This window comes from Zingiber officinale, chromosome 2B (genome assembly GCF_018446385.1).
Source record: "Zingiber officinale cultivar Zhangliang chromosome 2B, Zo_v1.1, whole genome shotgun sequence".
NCBI lineage: Eukaryota > Viridiplantae > Streptophyta > Magnoliopsida > Zingiberales > Zingiberaceae > Zingiber > Zingiber officinale.
In genome coordinates, this window is record NC_055989.1 from 139561347 (window position 1) to 139585370 (window position 24024).

A 24024-nucleotide genomic window follows, 5' to 3' on the forward strand; every position below is an offset into this window, starting at 1 on the left:
GTTCTAGATGAAATACTTGAGAAATTGACTAGAGATTATTAAATTATGAAATAATATCGTAACTAAGTCAGACATCCCATTTCTTGGATCTTGAAAACTCAATGGTTGTTGGATGTGGTGTAGATTTCATTGATAGTGTTGAGTGACAACCAATGCGGTCCAGTGCTTTCACATTTAATATGATAACTACTAGTCTTGGAGACCTTATCTTGTTTTTAATAAAGTCATGACTTGCAACAAAATTGCAAAGCAATTAGAATGATGCACTCTCGTTTGAAAAAAAAGAACAACAGTATAAGAGTCAAATTACAAAACCTTTTAATTGGTACAAAGAAACATAACATAAATGAATTCATTTATTTTTTTTTCCAAATTGATTATTGCTCTCTTTATAATTTATTTATTTGATTATAGATGGGTGATTAAAATGGTAAATATAATGATTTCATTAAATTACATCGTATGCATCAACTCACATCGGCACAGGTTGTTTATTTATTTGCGGCTTGGTATGCACAAAATAGGTACAAACAAAATAGTTAAATTTCTCGTGTTGTAAGATTAGAAGGGGAACGTGTATTAAATGAATTAATGATAAAAGTACTAACTAATGACCAATGTCATAATATAATTAGAATGAGTCCTTCTGTATTTATGAAATTGTGTAATATTTTAGTAAAAAAATAATGGTTTACGACCTACAACAAGGATCATTGTAAAAGAACAAGTAACAAAATCGCTCTATTTGTTAGGTCACAATGTTACAAGTCATGCACTTGACTTCTTTTTCTATCGATCAGGAGAAACAATGAGTCATCATCTCCATAAGGTTTTAAGAGCTATAATGGAGTTAAAGGATAAATTTCTCAAACAACCGAATGGGTCATAATTTCCTTCAGAAATCTTAAATAGCAATATATTCTATCCATTTTTAAGGTGAAAATATTACTCTTATTTTTTTTTTGACTAATATGGCTGCATATCTATATATTCATAATTATTAATAATTTAGATATGGTATATCAAGATTGTGTTAGAGCAATAGATGAAACACACATTCATGTTAAAGTTTCTCCCTTTGATGCCCCAAAGTTTAATGGTTGAAAGGATTTTCCAACTCAAAATGTTTTAGCATCATGCACATTTGATTTGAAATTCACTTATATCTTAGCCAGGTAGGAAGGGACAACATTCGACTCGAGAATAATAAAAAATACATTAACTAGACAAGAATGTCTTAAAATTCTAGAAAGTATTAAATGACATATCTTATGTTAGGTTTTCCTTGCTTTTATAATTTAATAACATAATTTTTTTAGGAAAATGCTATCTTGTTGATGTTGGATTCATGTTAAATAGCAGTCTTATTACACCATATCGAGGAGAACATTCATTTGAAAGAATATAGTCGTGATCCACCATGAAATGCTCAAGAATTATTTAATCTTCAACATTCTTCAGCTTTTAAAGTCATTAAGAAGAGATTGCTATTAGAAAAAGTTCAATGGATCCACATTATGAAATTGAAACACAAAAATAAATTATTCTCTGTTGTTGTATTTTACTCAATTATTTGATTCATGTTGAACCAGATGAGAGATTGTTTGTCAAGGTTGATGCTGAACTTAATAATAATAGTGAACATCAAGTGAAAAATCATAGTAATAAAGATGATAGTGAAGATGTAAGAAGACGAGAATTGCTTAGGGATTCCATATGACAATGTGGTTAGATTATAATATGTGATATTTTTATTTGTTTATCTCTTGATTTTGGACAAATTCTCTTAGAATTGGATGATTATTAATGTTGATATTTTAATTTGTTATGTTACTTGAATTTTATAGCATATGACTGTTTATGTGATTGTGTGTTTGATTATTACATATTTTTATTTTTAATAATATCAAAAAAAAACTTACAAAATGCTAGTGCAAGCAAGGCCAATAATGACTAAAGTAATGGGCGATGCTCATCACTGCTTTTGTCGGAACTGCCATCGCATTTGCGTGTTTCTCAGGAGCCGCCCTCGTCTCCAAGAGGAGAGAATATCTTTACCTGGGTGGATTGCTGTCTTCTGGCCTTTCTATACTCGTATGGTTGCAGTTTGCTAGTTCCCTCTTTGGTCAATCGGCTGCTGGGTTCAAAATTGAGGTAGTAGAAGAAAAGGAAAGTAAATTATGGAAGTCGTCCACGATTCCTCAATCTAAAATTTTAAATTCATTTTTCCAGCTTTACTTGGGACTGCTAATTTTCACTGGATACATGGTCTAGGACACCCAAGAGATCATAGAGAGAGCCTCTCGTGGAGAGTTGGACTATGGGAAACATGCGTTGACCCTCTTTACAGATTTTCTTGCAGTTTTTGTCCGTATTCTCAACATCATGGTAAGCTCAGTTTTACTGCGCCAGCTCTTTAGTTGATAAATTTCTTTATTTTTTTGTCGAGTTCTCTCTTATTTTTGAAAAAATAAAAATATTTTATTGTGCAGTTGAAAAATGCATCGGAGAAATCTGAAGACAAAAGAAGGAAGAAGAAATCTTAATTGGTACACACTTATCACAAGCAAAATGTTTTATGGTTATGGCTTTCTCCCTGTTTCCGACTGTCATGCGTCTGTGTTTGCTAGGACACTTGTTACAGGCTAAATGTAATTATGAACTTCGAGGGTGTGACCGCGTAACGGCCTAAAGAATGTTGTTGACTTCCGGGCTAACTTTCATAGATGAGAAATGGAAGTTACTTTATTTAATTAGCTGGCTTAGCTTATGCATACGGTGTGTGCGTCATTGGAACAATCATTTATTTGATCGGACGAACACGTGCTTGATAATGTGACCGTGGCTTCTATTGTTGTATACGCTCTATAGTTGGATTGCATGTCCCCACCGTACTATGGGCGTGAGATAGAGAGCTCACTTGACCTCATCTTTCTTATGGTTTGGTAAGGGAGCTTGGCATTTTATTGAAGCAAAGTTTAATCATCATGTTAGCGGTCCTTCAAGGACGGCTTCACTTTTTAAAAGACGATACACTTTTTAAAAGACGATAAATTATGAGAGAATTTATTCTAACGTAGTATCCCTTTGTGTGAGAGATTGATTATAAGATTTATAAGAATAACTATGCATATAGGTACTATCTTTGCCAACCTGGGGATAAGAGCTTGGTATTTAATGGCCTATAATGATGGAGCTTGATATTCATGCTAATGAGTTCATTCAGGGTTTGAATATAAGCTAAAAGGAACTTTAACTGTAAGCTAAAGATTATTACAGAGGGATAAAATCAATAATTGAGATATTGTTTATGCATCTTTCAAAGGGAGGTTTGTCAAAAGGGAAGAAGAGAGGAAAGATATAAGTTAAAAAAATTATTCTCTCTGGGGAGGTTTGAAGAGAGAAAAACTTAAGGGAATTTTGTGAATTGATATTATAAATAGAAAGTTTGAAAAAGTCATTGGATTAGATAAGACATGGGTGCAACACTAGGATGATAGTAGTCTAGTCGATTGATAGTGGATTCTAATAGCTCAAATAATTATTGATAGATTTAGGTTATATCTATGGTGCAACGATAAAGTATTCAGGTTGTTATCCACATATTCACAATTTAAATCCTAACTATAATGAATTTGTAGAAATTTTTCCTCCAAATGAATCACGCAACTAAAGGATGCTGAGATTCTGGATTGCCTGCTGCGAGCGCTTCCCGATTTATTCTGATGATCGGTAAAAAATTTCTATGAAATCGGATCGATCATGGCTCGACGTTATTAGTGTGATAATCATTTTTTTATAATAAGTATGAAGAGATGTTGAAGGCTATAAAAGGGGGCGTGAAATGAAGACCTGAAGGTTGATGAAATAGAAGGTAAATTTTGATTAATAGCCTCTTGTATTCCTCTTAGCCTTGTATTTACTCATAATTTGCATATTGTAAAAGGTTTTTTCAATTTCGATAAGTAACTCAAAAGGAAAAAGATAGTGGGTTTTTTTTAAGAAGTAATATGAATCATATACCCCCTCTAGCATCTTACCATCTCATGTGTCGTTTTCCCAACAATCACTGAGGGGAAAAAAAGTAATATCATCATAAAGGGAAGTCGATAACTGATCCTAGAAAATATGAAGGTCGATAAGAACGTTGAACCATCCTATAGTTGGCAAATCCAATATCTCATTTTGTGTTAATATGTTCAGTTAACTTCTAGAGACCCATGTAGTAACCCAAGTTATACAAGGGCAGACAGCAACACGGCTATACCAGAAGACATCATCGTCGTCACATCTTTATTCTTGACTACTTTTGTTGAAGAATTCACATTAGATGTTGGCAGTCAATCTCTAAACCATGGCCATATGCATGAATAAGAATGCTTTAACATGACAAATTTAGAGGATATCAAGACAGGCGGTTGTTGGTCTTGGTTTGCCAGTAGACCAAATCTAGCAAAGCCCTTGAGTCCCACCAAGGACCATCTTCTGAAGGTTGAGGATCAGTGAAGGCTGCTGCTGGAAATCTTCCAGGTTGGTTTTTTGCAAGAGGGAAGTTACAGAATGAATCAGAATTCTCATAAAATATATAAAATAAAACTAGTGAAGCCAGAAGGCCTACTATATCAGACAAATTTAAACGATATCAAGACAGGTTGTTGCAATAGATCAATCTCCAAACCGTAACCATATGAACAGTAATCATATGCATGAATAAGAATGCTGGAACATGACATATTTAGAGGATATCAAGACAGGCGGTTGTTGGTCTTGGTTTGCCAGTAGACCAAATCTAGACAAAGCCCCAAGTCCTCACCAAGGACCATCTTCTGAAGGTTGAGGATCGGTGAAGGCTGCGGTTGGAAATCTTCCAGGTTGGTTTTTTCCAAGAGGGAAGTTCCAGAATGAATCAGAAGTCTCATAAAATATATAAAACAAAACTAGCGAAGCAAGAAAGAGGCCCACTAATACCAAGTAGATTTGCCACTCTGTAAAAGGATAAAGACAACAAAACCTTAAATGTCAAATGCCAAGATTATAAAAGATGAGAAAGTTGAGAATGAAACAGAATGTCAAATACCCTTCCAATCTGCAGGCACATTGAGTTTGGTAAGCTTGAACCCCCATTGAGTTGAAGTAGAAATAACAACCCTGCATTATCCGCAAGGGAAATTTTAAACTGTCTAGATAACCATCTTCAGAGTGAAACTCCAATATTTGTAAGTGTAAATTGGCAAGTCACTAAAAGAAAGTACTAAAAAAGAAAAGGAACTTTCTGAATGGTGCAATTTTCAACTTGTCCATTACCACCCATCAGTTGCCTTGGTATGCATGCAGTTTTGTGTTTTTAACTGAATTGCTACATTAAACAGTTTTATCTATTTGAGCAGTTTGTGGTTGCATATTCATAAAACAATTTTAATTTAAACATCCTGCATCGTAGATGATAAATATTTTCCTTCCTATATTGAAATAAAAAACTTGGTAGCTCAGAAAAAAGCCATAACCACCAACACGCTGTCTGTCTAGCTTACTTTAAGCATGTAAACAGAGTGTCCATACCTTTCTTTGGGAGCAAATTCCAGCAACGTAATGGGAGTGCCAAGATGAAGCTTCTTACTCAAGTGAGAGATTGACATTGTCTTTACTTCAACTACGCACATATCACCATCTTTGGTTCCACTGTTAAGAAATGATAGCCAAATGTTCATTGGGAAAGGAATGACATGCATAAGCTAAAAAAATCTTCAATCGATAATAACTTGTTAGCATGTACAAAAAGGTAGATTCAACATTTATCATACTCATGGTAAAATTGTTGTTCAGAGTATAGGGACTATGGAGCATGGAATTTGTGTGATGATGTTAAGATAGGCCAGGCTAATAAGGAAGAAAATTCAATAGAGCTGGATATGGAGAAAGATGATGCAGGTAGAAGACACTGTGGCAGTAGACTTTTATAGCTTAGCTACTTATGAAAATCATATTTTAAGAAGTTAATTCATTTTCTATCCATGAATCTTAGATTAGTGTTGGCAGTTGTGCTCTGTGATCTTGAATCTAATGTATTTGAAGGAAACTTTTGCGATCACAGTAATACAATTTGCTGTTGTTCCATCTTGATCTCTTTTATTTCTCTATTCTCTTCTCACACTGTCCCCTCTCTATCTGTCTGCACTAAGAGGTATCTAAACGATCTGATCCCCACTTTTGTTCTTCCTTGTCTCTCTCCTCCCTTGATTTTTATTGGCTATCCTTTCTCCAATCCATTCTCTTCTTACTCCACTAGGTTTACAAACTGATCCAATACCTCTTCCTGTCTTCCATAGCACCTGTAACATTGGAAACTACCAGCTACAAGCACTCGCTCTCTTTTATTTTCCACTAATGACACTTCACACAAACCTCGACCTCCGTTGACAATCAACAGTCTATGCCAACCACCAGTACTGCACTTTCCGAATGCCCTCTAGAACCTCATTGCAACTACCACAGACAACACAAACCCCTAGGTATCTTGCACCGCCCTAGTGAATGTCATGTGCCAGGTAACCAGGAATGCTGAGATCAGTCACCGAACAGCCCTATCTTCCACAAGTCAACCACAACTGACAGCTATGATCAGTCACCTTGCACCATTACTGGTCTTTGTTGTAATTTATAAAGGGATTTGGATTGACTATGTAATTGTTTATTCTTTGATATTCCGATAGAGATATGAAAGTGCATAGGGAAACAAGGTATGGAATGACTTATAAAATTATTTAGCATGATATTGAAAATGAAAAAAATGCATGATTAGGATAAGTACTCTAGTTCCTTTATGGAAGAACAAGAGAGATGTATAGAATTGTGCAAACTATAGAGGTATTAAACTAATGAATCATACCATGAAACTTTGAGAAAAGAGGAAGTGGAAAAAGATTAAGGAAAGAGACCATGGTGACTGAAAATCAACTTGGATTCATGTCTGGAAGGTCGGCAATAGAAGTTATACATCTTCTCATGCAACTAATTGAAAAATATCGGGAGCACAATATTTATTGACTTAGAAAATCCTTATGATAGAGTCCTAACCGAAATTACATGGAGAATTCTAGAAAACAGAGGTGGTAGTGTATCATATATCGAACTAATTAAGAATATATACGAGAATATAACAATCAGAGTGAAAACTATAGGCGGATTAACTAAAGTATTTTTGATAAAGATAGGATTACATCAAGGATCAGCTCTAAATCCTTATCTTTTTACACTAATTATGGACAAACTCACTATCATGGTGCATGTTTGCAAACGATATTGTTTTGGTAGATGAGATACGTATTAGTAGAGTAAAGACAAAATATATGAAATTTAAATTTAGCAATATTAGACGTAATGAGACAATTGTTAAGATAGGAGATGACGAGTTGTTTAGAATTGAGAAGTTTAAGTATTTAGGATCATTTTTTCAAAACAATGGAAGGATTGAGAGAGATGTCTTACCTAGAATACAAGCAGGAGGTTGAAATGGAGGAGGGCGTTGAGTGTTTTATGTGATCGTAAAGTACCTCTAAAACTTAAAGGAAAATTTTATAAAACTGCGGTTAGATCTGCTATGTTATATGACTGAGCTATGACTCGAGCACATGAGAAGAAGATGGGAGTTGCAGAGATGAGGATGTTAAGATGGATGTGTGGACATATAAGCATAGATAGAATAAGAAATGAGAGCATTAAAAGGAAAGTTAGAGTTGTGTCTATTGAGTAAAAACTCAGAGAGACACGTTTAAAATGGTACAGACATGTACTTAGATGACCAATAAATGTTCCGGTTAGACAATGTGAAACTATGACAAATATGTACATCAAACGAGGAAGGCCAAAAAAGATATGGTTAGCAACAATAAAATAAGAAAAAAATTATTTAAGTATAGATGATAATATAGTAGGGGATAGAGCTCAATGACGCAGAAGGATCCATATATCCGACTCCACCTAGTGGAATAAGACTTGATTGTTGTTGCTGTTTTGATTTATGATATTTTTTTTTGAGAATTTGAATTTGAATTTGTTACGAATGCAATTTTGGTGCTCAAAACCTTTTGTCATGTTAAATGCTTAGAACTCAAAGAGATTATGTACAAAAGACTTTCTAGAAGACCCTAAAGAAGCCAAGCATCTAAAACTAACTAAAGATATGTGTGTGTTTTCATGACAAGTTTACCACTTCATAGTGACCCCACACTATTGCTTATAGTTGCACGTTTGGATTATTGTTTATCAAGGCTAGGTTCAAGGAAGGATGACCAGGATAATCTCTTCGTAAACCATATATGACATAACTATAAAGTCAACTCTATAAGGATCCCACTTAGTTTTCATGCAAGAAATGACTTCTCTTAAACCTTGTTACTTTGAGTAAATGTGTAACTTACAGGGAAAAGGGTCTAGTTTTGGTAGAATCTAAGTAGAAATCCCTTGACTACTTGTGATGGAATGGGTAAAGGAGGGTCCTTCCACACTTAGAAATAATCAAATTTTTATCATATTTGCTTCTTCCTCCTTAGTCAGGGATCGAGTCAATGATGTAGGAGTATTTATATAGTCGACCCCACTTGGTGTGATAAAAGTTTCATTGTCATTGTATTTTCTTTTTTCTCTTTCCATGAATCAACTCCTTTTTCTCTAATCCATCGTTCCTTTCAGAACAACTAAGCATAGCCTTAAGATATTTGGATTATATAAACATCTGGTTATTCTTAAAACATTACTCAAGAAAGAAACTACTTGACTTGGGAGTTAAATATTTACTAAGGAGGACAAAAGTTGGCCTACGTATTCCCTACCCTAGAAAAACTTGAGATGTTCAAAGCTCTATAACTACCTCAGAAGAAGTGATCGTCACATCATTTATAGTTGAAATATCAAACATTAGAAAAAGAATTTTTTTCCAAAAATAATAAAAAAAAAAACAAAGAAATGATTTCAGTTAACAAGAAGAGACACTTGGAAAGACAAGTGCACGATAGCAATCATATATCTCAAACACAAACATGATCAGAAATTTGGAGTGAAATCTTTTTGTAAGAGGATATAATACATACAGAAAGGCTAAAAAGAGAGAAAAGGCCAATAAAAAATAAAAGCTAAAAATAGAGAAAGACGAGCCAAATATAAGAATTCAAGATGGCCTGAAAAACCTTCAAAGCACAGCTGATTGTTCTTTATGTGAATTTGATTTATCAAACTATTTGTTGCATTTTATTAGGGATGAAACAAGTTTTACTTCTCATCAAAAAATAAGTAGCCTAATAAACAGTCGGATTTTATTGCCAAGTGCATTCACAGCCCAACTCACGGTAAGAGGATGCAATACACAGAAAAGAGATAAAAAGTGAAAAAGGCCAAGCAAACATAATTCAAGATACTTTAAAAACCTTGAGCACAGTTAATGATTTTTTATATATGAATTTGATTTATCAAACTATTTGTTGCATTTTATTAGGAATGAAATAAGGCTCATTCTCATTGATATTAAGTATTGTATAGACAATTGGATTAACAAGTAACAAATAGCCGAGCGCACTTACAGCCCAAGGTATGATAAGTGGATATAATACATGCAGAAAAGCTAAAAAAGAACTAAAGGCCAGGAAAGTATGAAAATTAAAGATGACCTGAAAAACCTTAAGCCTTTAGTGCAATTGATAACTCTTTATATAAGAATTTGATTTATCAAAGTATTTGTTGCATTTTATTAGAGGTGAAACAAGGATTATTTTATTTTATTTTATTAGGATCCATATGTACAATTGGATTAAACAATACAAATTGTCAAAAGCACTTACAGTCCAAGGTATTTCCCATCCAAGCTAATTGAAAGAACAGAAATAGGCTTTCCTATCAGCTTCTTATAGCCAATTCTGTTCCATGTACTCATATCCCACACTGTAGTTACCACTTTATTACCTATTTTCAGTCAAATATGATTATTCAGAAAATTAGTAGTAATCGAAATGACTTTTTTAGGTTGGCAGTTAGCTACCTTCCTGGACAGTGCAAAATAGGAAAGGTTTGGTTCCATCTCTAGAAAATCGGCAACACTCAATCTTCTCATCCTAAGAGAAGCAATAGACAAGCTATTATAAATTACAGATATCAGTGCTTTGTAAACACAAAATACAAGATGCTGGGGATAAAGCTTACTGCAGTGCGAGTCAATGAGACAAGTGGAGCACCTTCAGTTATCTTCCATATTCTTGCAGCGCCATCAGTAGATGTCGAAACTAAGAATTCGGAATCCAAGCTGATAAATAATGTTGAAAAAAATCCATAACATGTAAGCATCACCCCGTCACGATGTTCATAATTAAAATATATATGTACGACACTTAGAGGTGAATCTAGCGATAGAACAAATTTTCAAGTAACCTATCAAAAACTCAAAATTAATCAGTTAACTCTTAGCGAAATTAGTAATAACAGTTTGTCCTAGTAAGAAAATTTAATCAGTTACTGAAGTTCCAAACTAACAATTACTTCCACAACTCTAACATGTCATAATTTTAAGAGTTTTCAGCTAGTTTGATGTCAAGTTCAATCATGTTTCAACTCCTACTTACTGATCAGGAATTCATTGCATTTCAAAGCATTAATTTTTAAGCAGTTTTATATTAATCTCATTTATTTTCTGCATCAAAAGCTTCTGAAGGTTAGCAATTATATCTCTACTAAAGGCACTTCTGATCAAAACAGTATTATTACCAAACTATCCCATATGTTTATACAACAATCAGATTACATAAATGGGAAACAAAATTAAATAGACCAGACCGAAACTTCAAGCAGCTTGTTATAAAGAAATCTGTCCAACTTCTGGGCGGTTGAAAAATATGCTAGTACACATGATGCACTTCACATCAAGTTCAAATAGAAAGTAATGCTGGACTCAGATACTCTCTTATGTGCAAGAGCATGCCAATTAAAAGAGGAAAAATGATAATGTTTGACGAAAAAGAGGTGCTTTACCTGATATCCATATCTCTAAAAGATTTATGAGCTTTTGGCTCATCCAAGAGCAAATTCAAGGTTGGCCAATGAAATATTCTAAGATGTCCATCCTGAAGTTAAAAGAAAAAGAAAATACTTTCAATGTTAATTAAGTAGATGTGGTAGAAGAGCATCAAAACACATTCAGTATATGATTCTGTATTACACGTGTTGTGTATGTAGACTTATGTATACCAATATAAAAGGGAGAATTTTAAAGATTCTTCCTAAACATCAGCATAACTTTGTTTTTTTTAATTAATGAAGAGTCTAGGAAGAGAGATTGTACATACTTCTCCACCAACAGCAAATTTCAGACCATCCGTACTAAATGCCAAACATTTCTGAGTGCCAATGGACTGGATAGCAGGAAGATCTTTGGCCATTTTTATACTCCAATTGTGATAATCTAAGTCATACAATCTGCAAATAAAAGAAATGAACTGTTTTCTGAAATTTCTCACTGAAGGTAAAAGCAAAAAATAAACAAACGAATAAACTTGTGGTTCTACTAGTGGAGCATTTCATTCATTAAGTTGAGGAGAAAATGCTTAATGAGAAAATGTAAAGAGAAAAGGAATTTCAAGTTCTGTGGTAACTTAGTAACTAAAAATTAGGAGAAAAACATTTACTGGGATGCTAAAGTTAGAATAAGGAAGTGCAGAGATTTAGGAAATGAAATGCACAAAAAACAAAAAATTCTTGTTTATGTTAATGCATTCAATTTTCAAATCATAGATTTGCTTGAAATTAAGAGATCAAAAGATGTTAAGAATCTTTGTAGGAAATGAAGGTTGGTGGTGAACATGTATGTTCATATAATTTTTTTATTGAAGATCAGATAAGTTTAGGAGATAAAAGTAAAAAATTTCTAAGATATTTGGCAAAACTTTAAAATTAAGATGTCAAAGGAATAAAAGAAAAAATTCAGTACATATCTATATGACTAAGTTGATGCGTCCGACCATAACTTTAGAAAAAAGTTATCCAAAGAAAAATAAAATATCAAACAAATATATTTGAGAATCAATTTAATTTCATGTCTGGAAGGTCACCCATACATGCTATTTATTTAATAAGAGAACTAATAAAAATATATAAAAGAAGAAGAATTTGCATATGGTATTTATTAAGTTAGAAAAATACATTAGATTCCATAAAAGACATGCATGATGATGTACATACTAGTAGTCATGGTTTGAAATATCATACCATGCTTAGCGAAACAGTCGAAATGTATCACTCCGGTAAATCATTGAAACTCGATACCACTTGACATCAAGGTTCAAAATCTCAAATCATGTCATAGTTTGCTAGAGAGATTGTGCTGATAGATTGGAAGTTGAAGAAGGAAGGAAATGAAGCAAAGAAATTTTTGTGTGTGTGTTTTGAGGGGGGGACTATCTTCGTAAATTAACATTGTATAAATTCACAAAGTCATATTCAAGATAAACTTCCTCGGTGTATATTATTTACAAACAATTTAAGAATGATTGATGGGTGTAAATAGATTAAATTTGAAGATAGAACCATGTAGAAAACCTTTAGTAATTAAAAGTTTTAAGTAGAACAAAAGGTGAATATATAGAATGAAGTTTCAAATAACAACTTTAGTAAGAAGAAAAGAATAAAGCGAATAGTTAAATAGATGGAATATAGAATTCATGTAGGGGTTTTAGATATCTTAGATATACTCCACAACAGGAATATCCATGGATATATCTTAATGGACTAACTACAAGAAGAAAATGGAAAGGATCTGATGGAATTCTGTGTAACTTTTATATGCTTATGTTAAAAGAAAAAGAATCTTATAAGACTGTAATATGGCTCATCATATTCAATGGATCGAATTTGGGCTACCATTTACATGTGGGGGTTGCTAGCAAGGATTATAAACTTTTAAAATAAAATCATATATGCAACAGAAATTAGGTTTTAGCTCTAATCAATAATAATGAGAGAGAATAAATTGAGATGGTCTGAGTATGAATTCTTCTGGTAGAAAAGTTTAGTCGGTTAAAGTCAAAGTGTAAGGTGTAGCAAAACAAAAGAAAACTTTACTTAATATAATAAAAACGATTGAATTGATTTGAATATTAACAATGACGCATAAGATCCCAACAGAGGGATAGGATTCATGTAGCCGAATAGAAAATTTCCAAAACCTACTCAGATCTAGTGAAAATTTCTGAAAAGCAACCTTTAAGTTCCATAAAAGACAGTTCTTGAACAATGAAAGGTTTTTGCATAAACATTGAAGAAATGGAAGCTCATTAGTTTTTCTTGAATTATAGGATTTGCAGGAACAGTAAGTTGTATGGCTTATAATCTCTGAAGGATATTTTGACATTATTGAAACCTAGCAATCATTTTTCAAGAAAAAGTAAGTGAATTTTCCCTAGGAAATAACTCAAAAGGGATGATGGACTTTTAATATTGCAGTAAGTACGATGGGAAATTATGATCGGGAGGCAACCGTGGCAAACTCCACAACAACCAAACCTTATCCCACTAGATGGGGTCGACTGTTAAAACCCTCAACCGTAGAAACTCACTGGGATAAAAGCCCTCAACGTAGTAACTCACTGGGATAAAAGCCATGGCGAGTTAAATCTCAATCATCAGGCGCTGAAGTTTGGTGGAAGTTGTTTTCCATATGATAACTAATAGATAGCCTCATTATGCATTTCAAAGTAATGGTGTTGCATTAAGTACTAGTCACCACAAATCGATGCTGTTTGACTAAACTATATATGATAAAGTTAAATTAGCTTCTTCTTTTTCTTTTCTTTTTTCCAAATATCTAGATCTACGTCAACGACAAAGAAATGTGTCAATCAGTAATTACCCGAACTTTTTAAAACCATCACCTGCAGCCGCTGACAGTGGCGCAAACGAACTCATCCCCGCTAGGGTGCACCGCGAACCCCAGTGGATCGCCTCCCTCCTCATCCCCGATCACGAGCCTCGCCTACGACAACCCAGCGTCACTCTTCATCCACGTCATCCAGAACCAACGGGGACAAGAAAGAGAAGACCTGGGAGGCGAATACGCACCAGGGGATCGCTGGAGAGGGAAGCGGTCTCGGCGTCGAACTCGAGGATGTCGATCACGGGAGGGCAGAAGCGGTTCCTCGCCCTCCCCATCACCACCAGCAGCCGCTTATCCGGTCCCCGGATCCACGCCGCGCACGTCGCCGGCCCTGCCGTGTCGTCGCCCTCCATTTCTCCCTCCTATTCTCCTCGATCTCCCACGAACACAAAAGGGTCGGGTGGGGGGTAGCGCAAGATAAGGGAGGAGGGAATATTCGGGGGGCGATACCGCGTGATGGCATTTTATACGTCCTTTTTGACTTGGTAAATACACCTACAAGAATAAACGCTCATACACAACATCCTCGAACTCGAACTAATAAGCAATATACAAGCCTAATTTAAAATTAACTAAGTTTTTAAAATAATTATTTAGGTTTAACTTAATTTATTTTTTAATGAGTTTGAGTTTATTAAAATCTTGACTTGGATTTTATTCGTTTAAATATAATCAAGCTTTTAATTTAAATTTAATTTGAGCTTGGTTCGTTTATATATTATCGAGCTCTTAATTCAAACTTATTTGATTGTTTGAAATTTTTACCTGTTTGATTGATCATTGAACTTAATAATTTAAACTTATTTATTTATTTTATTTTATTTTTTTATTTATTTAGCACGTTAATATAAGTTTTATTAATGAACATGATTTGTGAATATTGTTCACGAATGTTATTCATAAACATTGTTCGCGGTCATTATTCACGAATGTTGTTCATGAACATTAACGAGTTGAACATATATGTGTTTAAGTTTGTTTGTTTAGTTTAATGAGTTGTTCAAGTTTATTTATTTAATTGATTTGATGTATATTGAACAAATATAAACATATTCTTACCAACTTGAACACTAAACTTAATCATGAACGTTTGATTCATATACAGCGTTACTAATAATAAATCAAAATTTAAACCTACAAGTGATAAACTATTCACCCCTCTAGTATAAATGAAGTTTCCAATAGTTGGGAGGGGATCTAGTAGAGTATCTATGTTTTTGGTTCAAGTGGTAGTTTAGTAAGGGAACTTTTGTTCTTCATTAAATTCAAGTGGGAAATTTTCAAAAGATTATGAGAAATTTCAAATTTAAGCAGCTAATTAGCTGGTTGTTCGTTCATTAAATTAAAACTACCCAAAAAAAAATAATATTATAAAAACAAAAACTAAAGAATAAAAAAAAATCTCATAGTAAAATAATTATTAGCTAAAACAGATCCATGCTATATAATTAGGCATGCATAGTGTGTGAATCATGTAAATATCATGAAGTCACTGAAATGTATGAGAAATGAATGAAGAGAAGGTTTTCATGAAGTTGTTGCCTCAAATATTATTTATACACTATTAGAGGTATCCTGAGAGGAATCCCAAGTTGTGTCTTTTGGCTCGAGTGATGTAATAGGCATGGTAAGATTTGTCAAGTATTGGATGTGGCTGAGGAAATCATCCTCCATATCAGTAGCATCATCATAAATGTCCATGGATTGGGGTACAGAGGTTCATGGACTTATAGTCCCGGCATGATTTTCTGATAGATGTTCTTGTAGGAGTATGGTATCCTCGAGGCAGACAGAGACCACATGTTTTTCGGTTGGCAAAAGTTTGGAAAAAATAAAGGGTTGTCTATCAGTTACCTCATATTCCCATGATGGCTCAAGTAACTTTAGATCCGGGAGAGGATCTGGAATTGTATATGATCCGGTGGTAAGAGTCCGGGACCCCCTAACGAGGGGTCAAAGCCACGTGGAGGTCAAATGGCCAAGTAGCCCGCCGGAGAAGGGTGAGCCGACCGGACTTGGAAGAAATGGATAAAACCGATCGGCCGACCAAGGGACATTCGGTAGTAAAAGGCGCCCCGACCGGGTCGGGGTTCCGACGCTCTGTCGAAACAGTAGTTAAGAGCCGAGCGGAAGAATCAGGAGAAAATGACACTGCTAACAGTCTCTACTTAGCGCCTACTGAAAATTTCCCCAGCACACCAATGTCAACGGCAGGCCGGACGCGAGGTGAGTGCCGTCCGGCCAGCGCATAAAAGGAGGAGGGGCCGGCCGGACGGACTCCCTGTCCAGCCGGTCGGACGCCCCGGATTATGAGCAGTAAAGAAGGGGGAACATTTTCTGACAGCCGTCAAGTCATATGACTAGGTCATACTCCTGGTCTGACAACGGGGTGTCCTGTTGTCCCATCGAAAGCGCAATGGGACTGTTGCAGTATGACGTCAGGTAAACTCTCTGACAGGTGCATACCGGGATATGGGCTGCAGACACGTATGCACCTCGCTGGACGTGCATTAGTTCTTTCACCGCTCTATATAAAGAACCTCTCACTCCGCCGGAGGTACGCACGCGACGAGTTTTGGAGCCCCTTTCTCTCTATTGAGCTTTGTCTGACTTGAGCGTCGGAGGGTCGCCGCCGGGAACTCCTTCCCGGCCCGACTTCTGTGCAGGATCGCCGGAGCTTCGGAGGCCTGCGCCATCGACTAGGAAAGCACCACATGCCCAGCGTCCTTTGGTTCGGCGATTCGGACAGGATCAGTATAATTTACATAATAATCAAATTTATCATTGAGTTCTTCTAAAGTATCCCATCACCCTTGAGATATCAGTTTTTGTTTGGATTTCCTTCTTCCATGATTAGGCTTTGTAGGTTGACTCTGGGGGTTGAGTCAAAACATTTATTGCCCCTTTCGATTTTGGTGAGGCTACTGACTTCGTAAATTTTAGACATAAGGACTCTTTCAAAGATAATTTGTGCAAAGCAATCTCCTTGATAATTTGTGCAAAGCAATCTCCTTGTTTGATTTAGATAATAGGGTTTGTATGATTAAAAATCATAACCAGAATTTCATCTCAATAATCACAGTCAATAACTCCTGTGCTAATATCAAGGCCAAATTCCCATGCGGTGCTTAATCATGCTGCTATACTGACATATGATCCCAAGGAAATTTCTAAGCTTAGTCCGGTATGCATCAGACCTCACCCTTTAAGCTCTATTATGCGATAAACACTTTGTTAGGGTTCATTCTCAAGCCTAACATATTATATATTATATTAGATATTCATGTTAAATATTAGGCAAAAATAGAAAGACTTCCTTTACTTTTAAAATCATTAAGACCGTGCCTTACCAACCATACTATTTGATTATTATATTTTATCTATATTTCCCATTTAAAATTTGAACTGGGACGCATCTAGTAACTACTTAAATTATAAATACTGTACAATTATAACAACTATGATTTTCTAATTATACATACTTATAGCAACAACATAGTTATAATAGTTATGAAATTGAACTTATTATAAGGTAGAATTAGATAAATTTTGAAAAAGCTATAATTTTTATTAGATTAAATCACAAAATGTACAATATATATAATCGAAGTTCATTTAGCGAATTACATTTATTATCAAGTGTAACAATAATGGTTCAGTTTTAAATCTAAAAAATATTATTTAGAATTTGTTCGGAGGCTCCGAAGAATTTTAGTCATTTTTATTAAGATTATTTTTTATATTGTAATAATTATAAAATCGTAATTGTTACAACTATTGTAGTTGTAGCATCTACATTTTTATAGCTATTTCGTAGCTACTATAACTACAAATTATAACTGTTATATAGTTGTAGCAACTTCGAAATCATAAAAATATGATATTGGCACATTAACGATCCTCTCACGATCATCCCATGCTATTGAGAAGGAGTTTGATAGAAACCCAAATTAACAAGTATATAGATGGGGATCCGCAAAGATAATAAAATCCCTTGGCGAGGTTCGACTCCCAACTATTATAGCTATTATCATATGCACTTACCAACTGAGCCCGTCCTCGTAGTTGTTATTGTTAAGATTCAATCAAAGTCCCACATTGAAAAGATTTAGTAAAGATCATGAAATTAAAAGGATGCATGATATCTCCATTGAGATGAGGCTTTTAGGGGAGAGCCCAAAGAGCAAAGCCATGAAGACCTAGGCCCAATGTGGACATCCTTTGGGCACAACAAATGATATCAGAGTCATAGTCCAAAATGCCTTCATGATTTTTGCCCTTAAATATTTGCCACAATATCAGATATTTCCTTCTTCAAAATATAAAATATTGGAGGAAATTAAAATTACAATTTATATTGTTTTATTTTAAAAAGTTGGAGCTACATTGTTACCACTGATCGTAGAATAAATTTGTTACTCTAAATTTTTATTGGAAATTAAAACTAAATATTTACATCAAGACAAAATACGGGGCTGCATGAAAGTTAATGGAGTAATGATGCAAATATAATAATTCAGAGACTAAAATGTAATTTGCAGGCAAATCATAATATATTCGCTGTAACTAGGGTTTCCCTTGTGCGAGTTTAGGGTTTTTTTCTCCGCTGTCAAGCTTTCGGGTGGCCGATCATGGCGATCGACCTGTTTGATGGATCTGATACAAGCGCCGACGAAGCCGATCTGTCGACCATCGAAATCGATCAGACCTTCGCCAAGCGGCTGGAGCACAACAAACGGCGGGAGGCCCACCAGCGGCTGGAGGAGCTCAAGAGAAAGGGTCTCGCTGCCGATTCCGACACCTCTGACGAGTCTGACGACGACGACGACGACGACGACGATACAGATGAGGATATCAACTTGTCCGGTAGGAACGACCTCAAGTTTTTCGAGACGCTCGTCAGGGTCAAGAATAATGACCCTGAGATCCTCCGCAGCGACACGAAGATCTATTCATCCGACGAGGAGGAGAGTGGGAAGCGGAGGGCTGTAAAGGAGAGACCTTTGTACCTGAAGGATGTCAATGCTCGGCACTTTATCGAAGAGGGGCCTGAATTCGAGGATGAGCCTCTAAAATACAACTCAAAGGTCTACAACGAAGAACAGGCCGAAGGTATCAAGGCATTCTTGGAAGCGGAGAAGGCTGCTTTTGCTTCGGTTGACGAGGAGGATGACATTCTCAAGGTGAAGGAGAAGCCTGGAGAGGCAGAGAAGGATGAGGATGCAGAAAAGATGGACAACAACGTGAATAAATATTTCGGAAACGATGTTGATATCAACGATAACGAGAAGTACTTGAAGAAGTACATGGGCAACAAAATGTGGATCCCTGAGAAGGATAAAAAACCATCTATTGATCATATCTCAGACGAAGATGATGAGCTCGATAAGCAGGACAAGTACGAGGCTGAGTACAATTTCAGGTTTGAGGAAGGAGGTGCAGATCGAGTATTGGGCCATTCGAGGGTTGTGGAGGGATCAGTGAGGAAGAAGACAAATAGTAGGAAATTGCAAAGGAAGAGCAAGGAGGAGAGGATGGCACAGGCAGAGTTCGAGCGGAAGGAAGAGTTAAAGCATCTGAAGAATCTGAAGAAGAAGGAGATTCATGAGAAGCTTGAGAAAATCCGAGCTGTTGCTGGGATTGGAGATGGTGGCCCTGTTGAGCTAGACGAGGATGATTTGGAGGAGGAATTTGATCCAGTGGAGTATGATAAGAAGATGAATGAAATGTTTGGGGATGATTATTATGATGCTGAGGATATCAATCCTGGATTTGGGAGTCAGGAGGAAGGAGATCTAGAGAAGCCAGATTTCAATAAGGAGGATGAACTGCTTGGCATTGGAAAAGAGGGATTTGAGGCAGCTCGAGAAAGGTTTTTAAAACAGAGACATGTAGCAGAAGAAGAAGAAGAAGAAGAAGAAGAAGCAGAAGAAGAACCCAAGCAGGAAGATGGCAAGAGGAAGAGGAAGCGTAAAATCTCTCTCAAGGAGAAGGTAGAGCTTGATAAGGAATTGGACGAGTACTATAAACTAGATTATGAAGATACAATTGGGGACCTTAAAACTCGGTTCAAGTATAGAACCGTCCTGGCTAATAGATATGGTTTGCGTCCTGAGGATATTTGGATGGCGAACGAGAAGGATCTGAACCAATATGTTTCCTTGAAGAGGCTAGCCCCCTATAGGGAAAAAGAGTGGAAGGTTACATACCATCAGAAGCTGAAAAAGGACTTGATTCTTCAAGGAGAGAGCTCTAATCAGCAAAAGATGCTCAAATCAAAGGCTGGTTCGAGTGATCAGCAACCAGATGGTGAAGAAAATAAGTTGTCTCGGCGCAGTAGAAGACGACACCGTCAAGCAGAATTGAAACTTTCACATTCAAGGCTAATGGCATATGGAAAAATACCCTCAAAGCATCCGAAGAGACGTAGCTAAAGCCTAAAGGGGTGTGCACGCTGAACAATTTTGGGCGATTATAGATGAATATGAAATGAGAGTCTCTATTCTATGAACAATTTATAATTTTTTTGGTTCCTTATGTTGTATTTCTAATTGATGTTGCCTTTTGTTATTCTCATTGTTTCGATATGTTTTCTGCTTAGTTATAGTTTAAACTCCTATTAGCTGATCTTAAATAGTTGGAGTAAACATGAACTTGTCGGTACTTCATTGTATAAGTTATGGGCTTACCATTTCGATTACATGTTGATTTTTATTGTTTATTCCTGGTGCTGTTTTTCTTATCTTGTATTACATATTGCTATGATTTTGGGTTTAAATATTGTGTTGTTTATGTTTGATATGAAAGAATTGTTCCTTCATTTCCTTTATTTCTTGAAATTTAGGGTTTTGAAACTCTTCGATCTTATGATTGTTTTGTTGGCAATATTGTTACATCTAGTGCAAACCTACTTGACCTTCCCTAGTTCGATTAGCAATTAGTTGAAGCCTTTGCACTAAAACTAACTGAGCATTACATCCTTCGAATTTCAGATCATATGGTTCAAATAGATTGGGAAGAAGTGGGTCGAGTCTATGTTCTTCGCTCCATTGACCTCTTCAATGATGCTTAGGGCACTCGTATCTAATTGCTCTGTTTCGATTGTGTGATCAATCTTAATCATGTTGTGAAGACCGGTCGGATAATGAAAGATGAAAATAGTAGGATTAGTGGGGGATCAAATCCTCACCCCCACTACTATAATGAAGTGGTGGGATAATGAAAGGTGGAATTAGTGGGGTTAATAGGGGATCAAATCTTCACCCCACCATTATAAATAATCTCACATCTATCGGAGAGAAGGTTAGATCGTAAGCGAAGATGAAACCTCGATAGATTCATGTTGTGCAAGGAAGAAGAGGTCACCGCAGTAACAACTTCCAAGGAAAGAGTAAGTGAATCTATTATACAAATTCCGTATTTTTTTTTTTTTTGAAAGAAATGGTTTTTTATTCCCTGTAATTAATTTGCTTTACTTCTGAACATTCTTGATTACTGATTTCCGTTATTTTCATAATTTTAGGCACTAGGTTGATCATGAACTAAATGGTAGGAATACATATTCTGAACATATTTGACATTTGATTTCTGACTTCTGTGATATTTTTAATCTCCGACCTCTCCTCTAAGAGGGATAATTCTAGAGGGTTGATATCAGTTAAGTCATGTAGAACATGATCCAATTTAAGTGTCTATGTGAAAATCTGTATCTAAATTGTGTTATTTTACTACTGCTTTTCAAGAATTTCAGTATTTGTGTGGTGCCCCCCACTTGCTGAGTGATTTCCAAATCGTTCACCCCATCCTTACAACCCATTACAGAGAAAGATGAAAGGGGCACCGAGAATGAGAACGAGGATAGAGAACAAGCCAAGTTCTGGGGATGGTGAATCAACGTAAATTTCGGGCAGGAGGACTAGAAATCTGCTGCAGTTACGAATTTCTTAATTTAGTTAGGGAGATGTAATTTAATTTGTTGAGCAGTGAAAACGACGTACTTTTATGTTAGATATGTAAAGACTGATTTTATGTGACAATTACTATACTACTGAGGCTTATTATTTTCGAACTTTGGATTGAAAGTAATGTCGATATCAGTCCCCGGTCCGGCCATGGGGTGTGACACATGTTCTTCTTTTAAATCGATCAAAAGCTAAATTCTATTAAAAAAACATTTTACTAAAAATTAGGATGAGTTTTCATACAATGATTCGATTTTCTCATAGAATATATCATACGCTACTGTGTTCAAATTATTTATGATGTTGAATTATACACTAGAACCTTTTGTATGGCTGAATGACCGGGTCAGTCCTCTCCAAGATGGAGAGGATTAATCTTTTGAAAGAGAGTTGGATACCTGATCAAAGAAAACTCTTCTTTGAAAAATGGTTAAAACAATATTTCAACATAATTTAATATTTAAAATATTCTTTTGTGCTTTGACCATATTTATACAACCTTGGATCAGGTTTGATAAAGCTGTTCTTATAGTGTTTTAATCAAAATTGCTCTTTTAAATAGTACGATTTCGATTTCAGTTATTTTAAAATAAAAGTAAAAAATGAATATTTTGGATATCAAATTATAAGTAAAATGTTGTTTTGATATTTTTAAAAGATGAGTGTTTCTTTTACTATATGGATAATAAGAGTATTTTTTTAAAAAAAAAAAATTGGTAAATTCGTTTAGGGTAAAGTTCCTTAAGAGTGCTTACACTTTTTATTATTTTGGCTGAAGAGTTAGATACCTAACTATTTTTTTTTTAATTTAGATAACTAATTTTACGAACTGACTACTTTGGGAGGTGATCAATCTGATCTTATGAAAATTTCTTATCCATTATCAAAGTAAATCAGGAAACACTCACGAAGACTCATCCAAGCGGTCAACATTCTTAGGTTTATTGTGTCACTAGAGAAAAATCCCTGTAGTACGCCAAAGTTGGGATAAAATCCATAGATGTCTGGTAAACCACTTGAAAGGTCTAACCATTGCACCGTATCCCCTGGGACAGAGACTTAACTTTTTTGTTTTGTCTAAAAGATGTCATTAGGTTTTTAGATTCATTATTTCCTCGAGTATCCAACTCTTCGAATAGACTAATCCTGAAGGTGATCGGCTCAGTCCCACAAAATTTTTTTACTAGCTACAAGATAAATTAGAAAGCACTCACAGAGGTATATCTAAACGAACATCATTCTTAGATTTGTTGTCCTACTAAAAAAACCTCTATAGTGCGTTGCAATTGGAATTCAAACTTTAGATGTCTGATTAATTATTTGGAGAACTTAACTGTTGCACTGCAATCCCAATGACAGATACTTAACATTATTTTCTTTTATCATAATCTCAGGTACAGATACTTAACATTATTTTCTTTCATTGTAATCCCAAGGACATATACTCACTAGGTTATATTAGATTTGATTATTCCCTCTCTTATCTTTTTCTTCATAAAGTGACCATCAATGTTTGTGTGCTTCATTATACCATGATGCACTAGGTTATTCACAATATTGCTAGTTGATTGATTATTACAAAATATCTGAATAGGTTCTTCAATAATGAACCTTAACTTCTTTAGAGTCTTCGTAATCACACGCCTTCACATATACCATGCTTCATTGCCCTAAATTCAGCTTATGTATTGCTCCTTGATATAATAGTTTGTTTCTTGTTTTATCAGGTAATTAAGTTTCTCCAAACATATGTGTAACAGTCGAAAGTTGATCTTAGATCTACTATTGATTTTCCTAATCAATATCACTATAAATATATGAATTTGCACACAAGCCTTATATTTGTTTTTATCAACTGGTGCATAATTCATTTTGGTTCCTTGGTTGATTGTTGAGTCTATAGAAATGTCTACATATTGCATCCGAGCATTCCAGTTTCTTTCAAAATGTCCGAAACATATTTCGAGATCTCTCGTTAATTAGTAAATTTGTCAAAACAAACTCTTTGAGATTTTTTGAGTCCGTATAATGATTGTTTTAAACTACAAACTTTGTTGTTGTGGCTTGCAATGCTCATGTATACTTCTTCTGCCAAGTCTCCATTGAGAAAAACATTCTCGGCATCTAATTGATGAAGGGGTCCATCGAGATTATTGA

At 35.2% G+C, this 24024-nt stretch overlaps 3 protein-coding genes across 4 annotated transcripts; 2 read left to right on the forward strand and 1 right to left on the reverse strand.

Annotated features, from left to right (window-relative positions):
* The first annotated feature begins 1957 nt into the window (after positions 1-1957).
* Positions 1958-2756, forward strand: LOC122049597 (bax inhibitor 1-like). The gene is made up of 3 exons (XM_042610966.1): positions 1958-2154; positions 2275-2388; positions 2493-2756. The coding sequence occupies exons 1-3, from the start codon at positions 1969-1971 to the stop codon at positions 2544-2546; spliced, it is 354 nt and encodes a 117-aa protein (XP_042466900.1). The 5' UTR covers positions 1958-1968; the 3' UTR covers positions 2547-2756.
* Positions 2757-4553: 1797 nt separating this feature from the next.
* LOC122047453 (SEC12-like protein 1) lies at positions 4554-14327 on the reverse strand. Of its 2 annotated transcripts, none has more exons than XM_042608770.1 (10): positions 14092-14327; positions 13905-14005; positions 11325-11454; positions 11011-11102; positions 10189-10288; positions 10028-10100; positions 9831-9951; positions 5560-5679; positions 5078-5148; positions 4554-4985 (listed from the first exon to the last, which is right to left on the reverse strand). In XM_042608770.1, exons 1-10 carry the CDS (start codon positions 14257-14259, stop codon positions 4810-4812), a joined length of 1152 nt encoding a protein of 383 aa, XP_042464704.1. In that variant the 5' UTR covers positions 14260-14327; the 3' UTR covers positions 4554-4809. The 2 variants fall into 2 exon arrangements, with proteins under 2 accessions (XP_042464704.1, XP_042464705.1); XM_042608771.1 differs by having other exon boundaries at positions 13883-14005; positions 14092-14234.
* A 4149-nt stretch (positions 14328-18476) lies between these two features.
* Positions 18477-20627, forward strand: LOC122047455 (protein KRI1 homolog). The gene has a single exon (XM_042608772.1). The coding sequence runs from the start codon at positions 18538-18540 to the stop codon at positions 20338-20340; it is 1803 nt and encodes a 600-aa protein (XP_042464706.1). The 5' UTR covers positions 18477-18537; the 3' UTR covers positions 20341-20627.
* The last annotated feature ends 3397 nt before the right edge of the window (positions 20628-24024 follow it).